At 37.5% G+C, this 13,344-nt stretch overlaps 1 protein-coding gene across 1 annotated transcript in view; it reads right to left on the bottom strand.

The window, feature by feature from the left end:
* MOCOS (molybdenum cofactor sulfurase) overlaps positions 1-13,344 on the bottom strand; it is a gene marked incomplete at both ends in the record, with an annotated part of 226,319 nt that overhangs the window by 51,016 nt on the left and 161,959 nt on the right. Inside the window, one exon of the mRNA XM_082310662.1 lies at positions 1,044-1,243. Within this exon, the coding sequence (XP_082166788.1) occupies positions 1,044-1,243 (200 nt within the window). The remainder of the gene's footprint in view (positions 1-1,043; positions 1,244-13,344) is intronic.

Below are 13,344 nucleotides of genomic sequence, written 5' to 3'. Positions count from 1 at the left end.
TCTAGTTCTTCTCCCCTCTGGCAGAGGAGTGTTGAGGAACGCCTTTTGGAGCACTCCCACTCTCTCCCTAATGGTCCAGAATTATCAGCTTCCAAGAGCAATGCAGCTCTGCCACTACTGCTGGCAGAGGGAGGTAGTTGCTGAGACAGGCGGTGCCAGTTATTGACAGCTTTTAAAAAAATCAAGGTCATACACTTGAATTTGACTTGTGGGCTTATTCAATCAAAAGCCAATGAAAAACAGAAGAATTAAGCAAAACTAGAGCACTGTGTTTTTTCTGACTTCTGCTGATGAGGAAGTGAGCTACGTTACCCTACATTACCCACTGCCTACACAGTGCACAGTCATACACGATTATGGTCATACACCATTACTTCTCTACTGAAGGCAAAAATGTTGCACAAAGTTTCATCTTACAGATACTCAGCATACCTGGTGGATAAAGACTAGAGAAACCTGTTGCGAAAGATAGCATTTAAGGATTTTTTGAGCTTGAATCTCACTCCTTACACTGATCATTCAACTTTATTCAATGCTTCCTCAGGAATATTACAAGAATGTAATTATTAGAACTGAAGAGAAAAGAGAACTCCTCTTTCATGGGTGACTGCAATATTTTGAGATCTGATTTCACTTGTATGTCAAAGCTCCAAGGCAGTCTCTTATATCAGCTTTTCTAGACTTACTCTTCAGTTCCCAGTTTTGAGTACTCTAGAGAAGGAAGTCAACAAGAAACCAAACTGCCTAGTCAATGCATCCTGTTAATACAGCCCACTTTCAAATTTCCTATGTGTAGAGGATTAAATCTGTAAGATATTTGCTTTCGCTATTATGTACTTTCCATTGTGTTAGCACTATTTATTGGATTCTCTTTCTACTACTTTAAAAATGGTGAGCATATATTACATAGAGTACAAAGAAACAAGCCCAAAACCTCAGAAGGGACCACTATGGACAAAATATTTCCTTTAGGATAAAGAACTCATTGTCGATATGCTTAAAATATATACATAACACTCAATTAAGGCAAGAGAAAAACATACCTGTGAAAAGCCGATCACCTCTCCATTTTCATCGAGCACGTTAAAATTAATGATTGGACCCTGGACATCAGGATTGCTGAAATCTGTATCACTGTAAATACGTACGACAGGAGCCCCATTGGCATATTTTAAGGTAGACAGCACGGTATAGGTGTAGTGAGCTAATGCAAAGGTATGCTGTTTTATTTTCTCCATTCCACCTACAAAAGAAAAGTGCATGTACATGTCAGATGCCTTATTTTTATGGACACATAAAAAAAAAGATGATTTTTCACAATGGTGTAGCTGAGAAGTAACTAGCACAAAACTGGTAGTTTTGGGTTCATTTAAATGAATATACAATTTGCAAAAGTTTCTTTCCTCATACAAAAGCTTCAGAAGTACTGTTGCACCAAGGATTTATCTACAATTAATCTACTGTAGAAATCTAAAGTTACACTGAAATGGATTCACGTGCATTACAACATTGATAGTTCCAGCCTATACATATCACTAAGACATTCTGGCACAATTAATTTGAAAAGCAAGTTTTGCTCCAGATCTGGCTCTGGAGAACATCGGAATGAGGCATCAATCCTCGCACAGCACAGAAAGCAAATTGCTATGTCTAAGATGATAGAACAAAAATCATAAAATTCTAAATGAAATTACAAAATACAAGTGTTAGTCTACAGGGAATTTACTTGAATAGTGAAGAAACATTCTTCCAAGCCTGCTCTTCTTTTTGCAGAAGAAAAAGAAAGAGGATGTTGTGAACGCCTCATTGACTACACCCATGCAATCTATTTGCTCCAGAGAAGCTTTGCAGAGAAGTTTTCACAGAACTTGGCCTGGAAAAAGCATAAAGAGGAAATATGTTGCCTTTCTTTGCTCCCCCCCCCAGCTGAGGAGTTTGGAAAAGAGGACTTCAGAGATTTCCTGACAGATGGAGACCTCTTCTACATCTGCTTTCTGAGAGGAGGTTGTGTCTCTGTTATATGTCCCTATTGAAATGGCTTCTCATTCTTGTGCTCAGAGGATATGCCATAGGATGATATACCATGGGCACCTATGGCTTTGGGGATATTTTGATTCTCTGCAGGAAGCTAAAACATAAGTGTCAGATACAAAACCAGCCATTTCATTCAAAGGAGAACATATGTAATCTGAAACAAAGAAGCAGGTTGTGATACTCACTGGGATAAACTGCTGACAGGAGAAAAGTAACTGGGTATGACAATAAATATGGCAAGAGAAAAGGAATAACCCTAACCCTAATCAAACTAATTTATCATGTGGAACAAGAAAAGTACAAGTAACCTTCAAAGTAGAAACTGAAAACCTATAAATTTGTATCTTTATGGAAGACAATTAGAAGATAACAATACAATCTCAAAGTATTGTAAGAAACACAGGGAGAGACCTGAAGGCTAACAACATGTTTAAACCAAATCAAATCTCCACTGGAGACTGCTGGAATTTTGGCTGAAAATCCAAAGTAGTTTCTATTATGCATACTATGTGTTGCACTATGGTAGGCCTACATCATGTGGAAAAAAAAAGGAAAGAATAATTTCCTCAAAAGCCTCTTGAAGTAGAACAGTATTTTTCTGCCTGGGTTTTAGACCTAGAGTATTTTCTGTAATGTTGAGTATCTTATTTGAGGTACATGAGCATTTCTGTAACTACAAAGATGTTTGACATTATCTTTTGCTTTCTTTTTTTAAATTGTGTATCTATGAATCTCACACTTCTGCGCATACCATTTTTATATCTGAGAACCTGGAATCTTCTACAGTCTGATATAACCACCTTGGGACAGAAATCTTGTAATCTCCTTGTCGACTTTTGTGCCTTTACTCGTAAAAAGACTGTGTCATTTATGAATGTATGTAAAGGGAAAAAAGACGGTATCTTTCTCCTGACATACAGAAGAATTACAGCAACTTCTGTTATTTCACTTTGCTTCAAGTTTCCATATTATGTGCTATCTCCTTTAGATAAGCTAGGGGAGCAGACAGTAAAAGCATAGAAACAGATTAGATATAAGGTGGAAGTACATTTTTTGGTGCTAAAGAATAATAAAGAGGAATAAGATATTTAATGAGATACTAGCACACAAAGCACTTTCAAGGAATATTGCCAGAAGCTAATCAGTACAACTTCTAAATGTTAGCCACAGTAAACTTGGCAAGCATCTCTAGAACATTTTGGTCTGAAAGACGATTTGTATTTTCAGAGTCTTTGAGAATAAAAGATTGCCTAGTCAGAGACGTCCTAGTCATTGTTTCGTAGAAGTTAAGAGCCTTGAACCAGTAAAAAAAAGTTATTTCTCAGCATTTGCCAGAAAGTAGCTGTCTTAGGAGAAGTGACTGCCTTGTCAGCTTCTGAGATGTCTGTCATCTCCTGATTCAGAGCTTTTCCAAATTGGCAGGAATCTTTTAATGGAAGATTAAACTACTGTCCTTGTGTCTTGTTGAAGAAATCTCTGATTCAGAAATTTTAGTCTCTCATTCACAGCAATCATCCTGCTATCATTTCTATATTGTCTTCAGCCATTCTCTTTTAAAGTTGCTTAATCACATTTCCTTGTTCATTAGTGAGAAGCTGATGAGCCTCTTAATTATTTATTCTGACAAATCCAAATGCAATAGCCTGCAGTTGCTTTGCTGCCCCGTGACTGGAGAGTGGAAGCAGTGCTGCCAGGGTCCCGTATTTTTAAGTAGCAGAATAGGTTGTGATTAGGTCTGATGTCACAGAAAACCCTGGGAAGCAAATGCTGGCAATCTGAAGTTTGCTCTGACAGAAAAAGTGGTATATTCAGAAAGTAGTTGTGATTTATTTTTATTTTGCTAAGCAAAATGATCTGTACTGTATCCTGCATAAATCCAGTGCTTACCTTATCTCCCTCTCCCTACTAAGGAAACGAATATGAGGAAGAGAAAATAAAAACCAGAACAAATCTTTGGTCTCTAACATGATCTAAGGACTTGTATTATTGCATCTAGTCTCATATTTGGGGTGACAAAAATAAAACCCATTGCTTGACTGAGACTGTCTAAGGTAAATAAGAAGCTAATCTTCTATATTATGGTTGAATTGGTATTTATTACCTTATTGCATTCCTGTATTTTATCTTCTCTCTATACAGAACTCTGGTTTTATGCCCAGTTCCTTAACTCTGAATACTTGGAGACTCTTCCCTAGCTGCCTGTTTGGGGATAAAAGAAGTAGCATACCTTAAGCCGTCTGGAAGACTTACAGCTTGGAAAAATCATCAGTACTTCATCTTGAGAAGGTGCTGGGAAGGACTCAAGTGCCCTGACTCCCTCTCACTTTATGGATTTTATTCCTTATCACTGCATTTTTTCATTAAGGTGAATTGCATTTAATTGTTCCTAAAAATTATTTTAAAATTAAGAACAATTTATGCTCTTTGTAATTTGTATCAGAATGAATCTGAAGTAGTCTAAATTACACCAGTTGAAGTCTATCTAATACCATTCACTGTATTTACGTGTGTAGCAACACATTCAGCACAAATGATTATCTCATTAATGACTTACTTCTTCCTATGGTAGAAATGTAAGGACCTCCCTGTCAAAAGGGCAACGCCTGCATTTCTGTGGATTAATACGCCCCTTATTACTTTGTCCCCATGTGTGTGTTTTGACTTTATATTAAGCCAGAAATGATCATTTAATTAATTCTTCTTCCTAATAGCACCTCATTTTTCACACTATTTGTTGCCACAATGAATGCCATATATTTTTGCAGTGGCAAATTTATTGAGCAGAAGAGATTGACAAAGAAAGCTTGTACTTTTGTGTACAAACCTCCTTGGCAAAGTACTCTAGTAAACCTGTGGAGATGCTGTTAAACTTATATTGCTGATGTATGTTTGTACACTACAGGCTGACAGATTAGCACGATCTCAGACCTACCATCCTATCTAACACTTCCATTTGGGTACTGTTATGGAACCTGATACTGTTCCAGTACGGAAAATTCAGAGTGCCAGTGCACTGGATAACCCACGGATAAATTTACAGTGTCAGCTTTTCCATAAGAATTGCATGTGTGCACATGCCTATCCATAGAGACTGTGGGACAGTTCAGTCATCTGGAAGAGAAGGGTAAATTATCTCACATTTACAAAAGGGTTCAAACTATGTGCATTCAAACTGTGCACAATTGTCACCATGGTACTGTAAATCCACTGCTTGGCTTGCCTGGCGATAACTTCTTGTATTTGCATTACCTCTGTCTTATTATCTGCTTGCTATATGCAAAATACAGTAAGATTTTATTTTTCCAGTGGAATTTTATCTAATCAGAGAAATATGAGATACACAGATGTCCAATAAGTATTCAGTATAGAATGCTTTTGAATCAGTATAGACCTGGTTTTGCATTACATAAATGGCAAACATGTCATGGCATACAATCTCCTCTCTGAAACAACCAGGATTTCAGTAGTTCAAATGTTAGTTCTTCCTGAAAGAACTGTAGACAGATAGGCGTATGTCAACATCTATAAAAGATTTTGAATAAAGAGATTAAGATAAAGCAGAGACTGAAACTAAGCCTCTAGAATGAAAGCTCTGGTGCTTAAGGTTTTCAGGCTGTACTCAGAAACCTTTGTGATCTGCATTCAAATACAGTTCTTATCTCTCTTATTATGAGAAATTAAATACTGGAGATAAGGAAAAAGAGAGCCATAAATCAAATATACAGTTATTTTTCTAACTTGCTGTGAAAAAAACCACAGAAATTGAGGTTTACCTGAACAAATTCTCTGTTACTCCAGTAAATCCAAACTCACATATATCTTTGGATAAGAAAAAGATCTATGTATGTGATTCATTATTCTTCAGCATTACCTAACAGACAGCAACGAGGCAGAGAAATGATGAGCTGAAATCTCAGCAAACCAATCAGCAAGGAGTGAAACCAAGATGCAGCCACCTTCTAATAAATCCCAAACAAGACAGATCACCATGTGGGACCTGTGAGTCAATGTGCTAATGAAGCCATGGAACCTGTAATTCCTGTCAAACATTTGCAGTCCTTCCTTCACTTCCTCTAAGAAGCGTACATTAAGATTCATTTCTGGGCTTTTTTTGGTGTTCTTTTATGTGTAGAACTGAATGTCTCTGACTGAAGTCTGTCACCTACTTAGTGTTATTCTCCCAAAGAACATCTCTTGAGGATGAACTTGGTAATGGTAGCTTCATATATCTCCTTTGCAAATTTGAGTGCTTTGGCTTAAAACCACATAAAACAATGTATTCTAACCACTGCTATTTTTTAGCAATCCTGCTTCAAACAAAACACTGCAAACACAAAACCGAAATATTCATATGATGATCCAACCCCCTGCCCCCAAAGTGCAACCCTGAAATATTATAAATACAATACTAGAAGAGCAAATAATGAGAAGAAAATATAATCAACTTAGTAAGAAACCTTTATCACTCATCTTCTTGTAGGTCTCCTACGTTCTTCAAATATACACGTTCCTGGTGTTTTTTTTCCCCTAAATTATGAGGACAGCTGTCCTAAGTCAAACCAAATCTCACTACTGCCTGTCTCCCAGAGTGAGGAGTAGCAGATGCCTAGAGGAATAAATATATGAAAAAAAAAAGTAATTTCTAAGCAGCCACAATTGATGGCTTAAAGATTAAATAAACAGAATATAAATCAAAAATACATGAAAATGAGCTTTCAGGATTGCTAACAGCAACTAAACATTACTTTTAAAACCAGAACTACGGGTATAAGAGCCCCTCATGGAACTTAAGCATTAAAATGAATATATTAACACTTCTTTGGAGTCAACAGAAAGGAGCTCTTCTAATGTAATACCATTCCAATATTGGTCATAACTGTTAGCAAATCTAGTTCATTAAAACTCAACATAAAACACCGTAACTGGCTTATCAGCAAATTCATAAAACCATCCATCATCCACACTCACAGAAAATGCATAAGGCATGGACAGATTGGAAACCCCTTATTCACACTGACTCACATGAACAGTCCAATCGACTTGATCTCTAAAACACATGTAATAACAATTGATTTGGGGAACACAAAGTGGGGTGGACCATGACCCTATCAGCAACTGAGGTGACTGCATTTGTGAGCAAGAAGGGAAAAATCTATGTCCCCAGATGTCATTTGTACTTCCAAAAAAATAATACCTTGCCATGCATAGATTAGAGCAGGCTTCTTTCTGAAGGTAAGATGTAACAAAAAGAATTATATAAAAAGGAAATTTCAGTTATGAAACTATGTTTTTTTGTTGAAAAGTACATAGTTTTGTTTGAAAGTACATAATTAAGTTGCAAGAGTCCCTCTCACAATATCAATGTCCAGGTTGAAACTGTAGATGGACTCTTGCAACTTATTTGTGTACTTTCAGTGTGTCCAAAATGGAGAGCCGTGTTACATTCTCAACACTACTAAATCCGTGCAAAATTCAATGGGTAATAGGGGGACCTTTTACTCACTCAACACTAATTCTTTGCATAATAGCTTAAATCCTTTTATTCTCCTCCTTCTCCCACACCATCTCAATAGTTTAAGACTGTGAGAAGCAACTGCTTAATCCTCTATTCAGAATGTTATACCAAACCCAAACATGAAACACATATTCAGTGTTTATCTTAATGAACAGAAGGCTCTTTGATGCCCCATCTCCCACTTCTTTAGAGCAGCTAATTCAAGCTCTGTTTTCACACAGTGAGGGAAGTTAGAAGTCTTTGTTCTGAATAAAACGAGCAGCACATTCTGAAAGAAGCAGCTCCTATATTTTCAAACATCGTAATGAGGAATACTTCGCCTTTTTTTTTTTAATTTCTTGGGAGTAGTATAAGAGAGGGGAATTTGTACATGCCAGCTGGCTGACTCACTTTTAGTATAACTATTTTAATTACAGGTACAATTCAATTTCAGTTAACCGCTTGTCAGACTCAAAACTATCTAATAATTCAAATAAGCTCCAGGTAAGATACATTTAATTTACTATTTGCTATTTTTATGAGATTTCTTTTTTGAGCTGGGGGAGGAGGTGTGTGTGTGTGTCTGTCTGTCCATCCTATTTTTTCTTCCATGAGCCCAAGCCATACTCTCAACAGAGGAAATAATTTCAGGATGACTTTTCAAACCATAAAACCAGCAACATAAAAGACAAATGGGAAGGCTTTCGTAAAAAGGCAGAGTGTTCTGCACACCTCATGGAAGCAGCATTCAAACCGCATCTCCAGAGTGCTGGATGACATGAGCCCACAGAGGTTTTTGCAAGAACAACAGAATCATCCCTGAAAGTACGTATTTATGAGATACTCACATTTTACCTCTAAAGGCTTTATCTCCCAAGGTTTTTCTCAGTCCAGCAGAACAACTTCTGCTTATGATTCTGTCATCTTAAGGACTAAATGCAAGAGAAGCTTGTACTATAAAAGCACATGAATTCTCCTGGTAGCTGTTAGAAACCTGAATGTAACATACAGGCCTGTTTTCTGCTTTATTATAAAAGTGGCCCTGTCCTTTGTTTAATGGAGCCTGCTATGCACAATTCCTTGAAGCCAGCATGTGAAAGCTTTACTACTGCTTGTTTCCTGGTATTTTCAACTCTCAACAGCTAGACTGCTAGTACGAGGCAGAGCATAAAACTCTTTCTTTGTCTCAAAGCTACAGTCATGGGGATTTAGAAAATGTCAGATGGGCAGTAAGTCTTATATTTTCAAGTCAGTGAGACTAATTCAGCACTAACTTTGCGTGAACACTTATTTATTTACTTACTTGAGTCAGCAACAACTTTCTAATCACTTTAACATAGTAGGAGGAAAACCTTTCTCATCTTCTGCTCAGCCAGAGACTGTGATACTTTCATCAGGTCTGCAGTTAAGTGCAATTCTTCCCTCAAATAACTTTTCTATAAGACCCAGTCACCAGTACTACTTGATGGTCTCATGACTTTCTAACGGCTCTACAGTTTTGTGGGTTGTTTGTTTTTGTTTTTGCCTGAGGGGGGCTGCAGACCAATGGAGACAAACAACTTGCACCAAAAGTAAGCTGAATATAAAGATAAATCCAAATGTGTTTTTATAGGAGGAAATCTCTCCCTCAGCATCAAAAGAACCCTTTAAAATATTCTGAAAACCCAGACAGCTTCTTTCTTTTTCTTCCTAAGATGACAGATCCCAATCTACAGCCTTGCTAGGATATAAATCAGTTCTGTTTCAAAGCTTACCACGCCTGCATTAGGTGAAGAAGAATGGGTAATCATGTGCTCAGACCTTGCACTTCAGTACCCATTGGTTTGACTCTACCTTCAAAACCTGTAAGTTTTACATTAGCAATCCTTTTAACATAACATTATTGGAATCTCTTTGTTGGTGAAACACTTTGGTGCCCAAGGCAGCATAATGATTTGCATTCCAGGTTTTCCCTGCCTGATAATATTGGTTGAACACCTTCCCTCTTTTTCTCTGACAGTCTCTGAACCAGGCCTGTGTATGAAGTAGTAGGGATGCTCTATGTCTGCTCTTGTGCAGCCTTTGTATCCCACTCTTTCTAAGGCTCCACAGAACTTGCCCATCACAGCAATGCAGGACATACCACAAGTGCATTTAATTAAACCAAGAAATACGATACAGAAAAAGAAAAGTTTCCAGACAACAATTTCTAAGGCATGATGTTGACTATTGATGGAAGAAGATAAAAACACACTCACTTTTGCCATTCTGTATCTGTAGCATTCAGGAATATTGAAAGTTGGTAAAATAAGCTCTAGCTGTTATTACTAACAGAACAATATTTTCCTTAGTGAAATTTTTGATTTATTGATATTCATAATTTTCTGATAGCCTGAAAGGATGCTTTGCTGTTTGTTTTGCATTCTCAGACTAGGTCTCTGCTGGGTAATGTTATTATAATAATAGCTATTGTGGAGGGAACAAACAGTGTCATTCATGAAACAGAGGTAATACAGCAGCTACAATGAATTCTAAAAACTGCTTTGAAATTTCCTTGATTTGATGCCTTAATCATAAGGAAGCATGCAGTCAATATTGAAAAGCACTCAGGATTCTTGGACCTCACCCTAAACTGAATTATATCAGGACTTGTCCCAAGCTTTTTAAATAGGCAAATGTTGTTTTAATAAATATCTACATTAACACCAGAAGAGAGACCCTTAGCTAAACATTTTGGGAACCCCTGTATTCTTTAATTTTTTACTGCCATTCTTATCTACCCTCCCCCAATGTCACATTAACTCTGCACAAGCATTAACTCTGCTTTACATCGCTCACTGCTCTTGTGAGGCCCGAAGGGTGACCTGCTGACAAACTTTCCCGCATGTGGCCATCTTTTCTGCCTGGATGTGGTAGGCCCAGATCTCTTGAAGTTCATTGGCGAGGTTTGTGAGACAGTGAGATGTGTGAACACACATAACATTTCACAGATAGTGAAAGGGGAAACTGAGAGTAAAAATGGCTACTTTGCCACAATGCTGCACACTCTCAACACGTGGGTTTGAGCAATGATGTGACAGTCCCAGTCTCACTTCTCAAGGGTTTGTTCAATCAAAGTGAGATGCTAGTATTTCTTCAAGTACAGCCATTGCTGTGGCACACTCAGCAATAACCTCTGTAAGACAGCACAAGTGTTTTTATAAGCAGAATGTCCTGCAGTGTTGGCTGGCATAAATTAACTTTTGGCAGGTTGTCATTATATTGCTCATTCCTATGAGCTTCTGAAATCCACTGCGCCTAAAATATTGTGTGCTCTCTAAGTCACGGAGGTGATGAGTAATAAGATAGTGTGGTGGATAAAGACTGAACATGTGTAATTTTGTAAGCACAGGATAGGTATTTTAATAAATTGCAAGTTCAGTGTGAAGATCTACTAAAAAGAAGACTGGTACAGAAATCTAAGGTAGAAAATATGAATATTATCAAGTAATTTATTCTAGTTTTTGCTTCCTTCTAAAGACTGTAGGTAGTGTTCTTCAGAAAGAATTAACCACTCTTGGTATTACATCAGCTTCAATAAGCTATAACACCATAAATCAGTCAGAATCTGTGCTTCAGATTCTGTTCAGAAGAGCTGAAGTATTTCAAGACATGAGCAATTCCTATGTGTACCACTTTCTGTCTCATGCTGTAAATCAAGATCTATGGTAAACTAGAGAACTGCCTCTGAAGACAGAATTAGAGAAGGTTAAAAGAAAACACTGATCCGAGCAAGGCGTCGGTGAAGGATGAATGTTACCAACTCAGAGGGAGAGGGAAGAGATGAGAGGCAGCATGCACTTGGGACGCCCTGGCCCACGGCAACCTGTTACGCATGAGCTCTGCAGAAGTGAGGGAAAAAGAGTAGGGGCTGCTCCTGTTAACTTTGCAGTTAAGGTGTAAACACAAAGATTAAAAATGGCTTAAAAAACCCACTTTCCCCATCGTTTCCATTTCAGATACTTTTAACAATAGCAAGGCTTTATAGAAAGGAAGGTCCAGTTTAAGGTGCTGTTCACAAACTTCCCCTTTCAGGTGAGGAAGAGAAGGCAAGATGGCAGAGGTTCCCTTCCCACCAAGTAGGGATGAAGCTACTACACTCATGAGGGGCGTGGGGGCCCAGATTCACTTATCTCTTCCCTTGAGGGGCTTCAGACTCTAGTTTGTAACCAGACATAACAATAAAACAATACATTTTACTTCCCTAGTTTCTTTGGAGCTCAATTTTTTTGAATGCTTTTTCTTACATCCTGACACAATATTACTAAAGTGGTAATATTGATTACTGCTATTAAGACTGTTCTATGACATCCATATTTTAAGATGTTAAAGAACACTACTGGGGCTAATGAAGGGAAAAATCAGAAATACAGCTCTTTTCATGTTTTCTGGTTATTTAGTATTACCTGCCATACACTTCTTTCTTTCTTTGATGTAGCATATTTGCCAAAGACATCTAGAATGCAGAAACAGGCCCCTTTTATTATTTGATAAATGGAAATATTCAGAATATATTGGGGGCTTTACCAAGGAACAAAGAAATTTAAGGAAATACATACACAGATAATTCTTGTTACTTTCTTTTTCATTCTTGCCCCACCAATGAAAAGTGCAGTCTTGCTACTATAAATGAAAAGTATGACCATGAAAAGAGCTTCATATTTAAAGCATCATGAAATAAAAATCTTTAGAAATGAATCACAGTATATACGGCTGCTATGCCTAACAGACACTGAATGTTATTACTGTTGGCAAAGAAAGCTGACACAAGTTTAGCTGCATGAGCTTTGGCTACACAGAGATTTTGCACGAGATATGCAACTTCCATAATATGAAACAAAGAATCTGTTTTATTACCTTAGCCTTGAATTACAGAAACATGTTGTTGAAATACGTTCATCTAATATTATTTCTTTTTTTTTCCACCATGAAAGATGCTTAACTTAGTATCTGAGACAATTTGAATGGCTTCAATGAAACACAATGAGACCCCTTCTTAGATAACCTTGTCTTGGCTTAGTCTCTCTAGCTGAGCAGTTGGGAGCTCTCTTTTGCAGTTGAAATTACTCAATCCTTTTAAAGATTATTATTTAGTCTATTTTGTTTATTAGGTGACTTTATGCAACAGATGATACCCTCTTCTGAATTGAACTAACCAGAACGGCTATTTCAGGCTGCCCAAGCTTCTAATATTTCTAGAATCAGCCTTTCTGGGCTGACCAGGCCTATGGTGGTACACCTCTAGGAGACAATCCTACAGTAACTACATTACCCTACTGTGGGACTTCGTGAGAGATACAAGATACCTAATTCAAAACAGCAGCTAACTTCAGACCGATTAGGACTGCAGTGATTAATCAAACTGTTCAAACATTTGATTGCAAACCCAAGAGGAAAACTTTGATAATTAAGAAGTGTGAATTTAAATGCATCGCAATGCATTTAAAGGCTGCATGTATCAAACATTCATGTGGGCGCATTTCATGCGGAACTAGTATATTCATTCAATGCCCTGAAACTCTTCTTCCTTCTTGCATATGGCAGGATATGGGGGAATGCAATATGTAAAGGATCAGTCCTGCTTCATTTTATGAGAACAATAACAGTCCCACAATATTTTGTGAGTTCCCACCCACAGAATCTTTTACTGGTACTCAGTGGCATTTTTCCAAGGACCTCCTCAATAATTTTTAAGGGTCCAAGAATATTTTCAATGTTTATTATCGCAGTTTGAACTTACTGAACAGTTTTCAACAGGGAAACTTTACTAAATCAGTGAGACCAAAAGGCAACTGCTA

The sequence above is a fragment of the Platalea leucorodia genome, assembly GCF_965183815.1.
Source record: "Platalea leucorodia genome assembly, chromosome: 1".
NCBI lineage: Eukaryota > Metazoa > Chordata > Aves > Pelecaniformes > Threskiornithidae > Platalea > Platalea leucorodia.
This window is presented reverse-complemented; position numbering and strand designations above follow the sequence as displayed.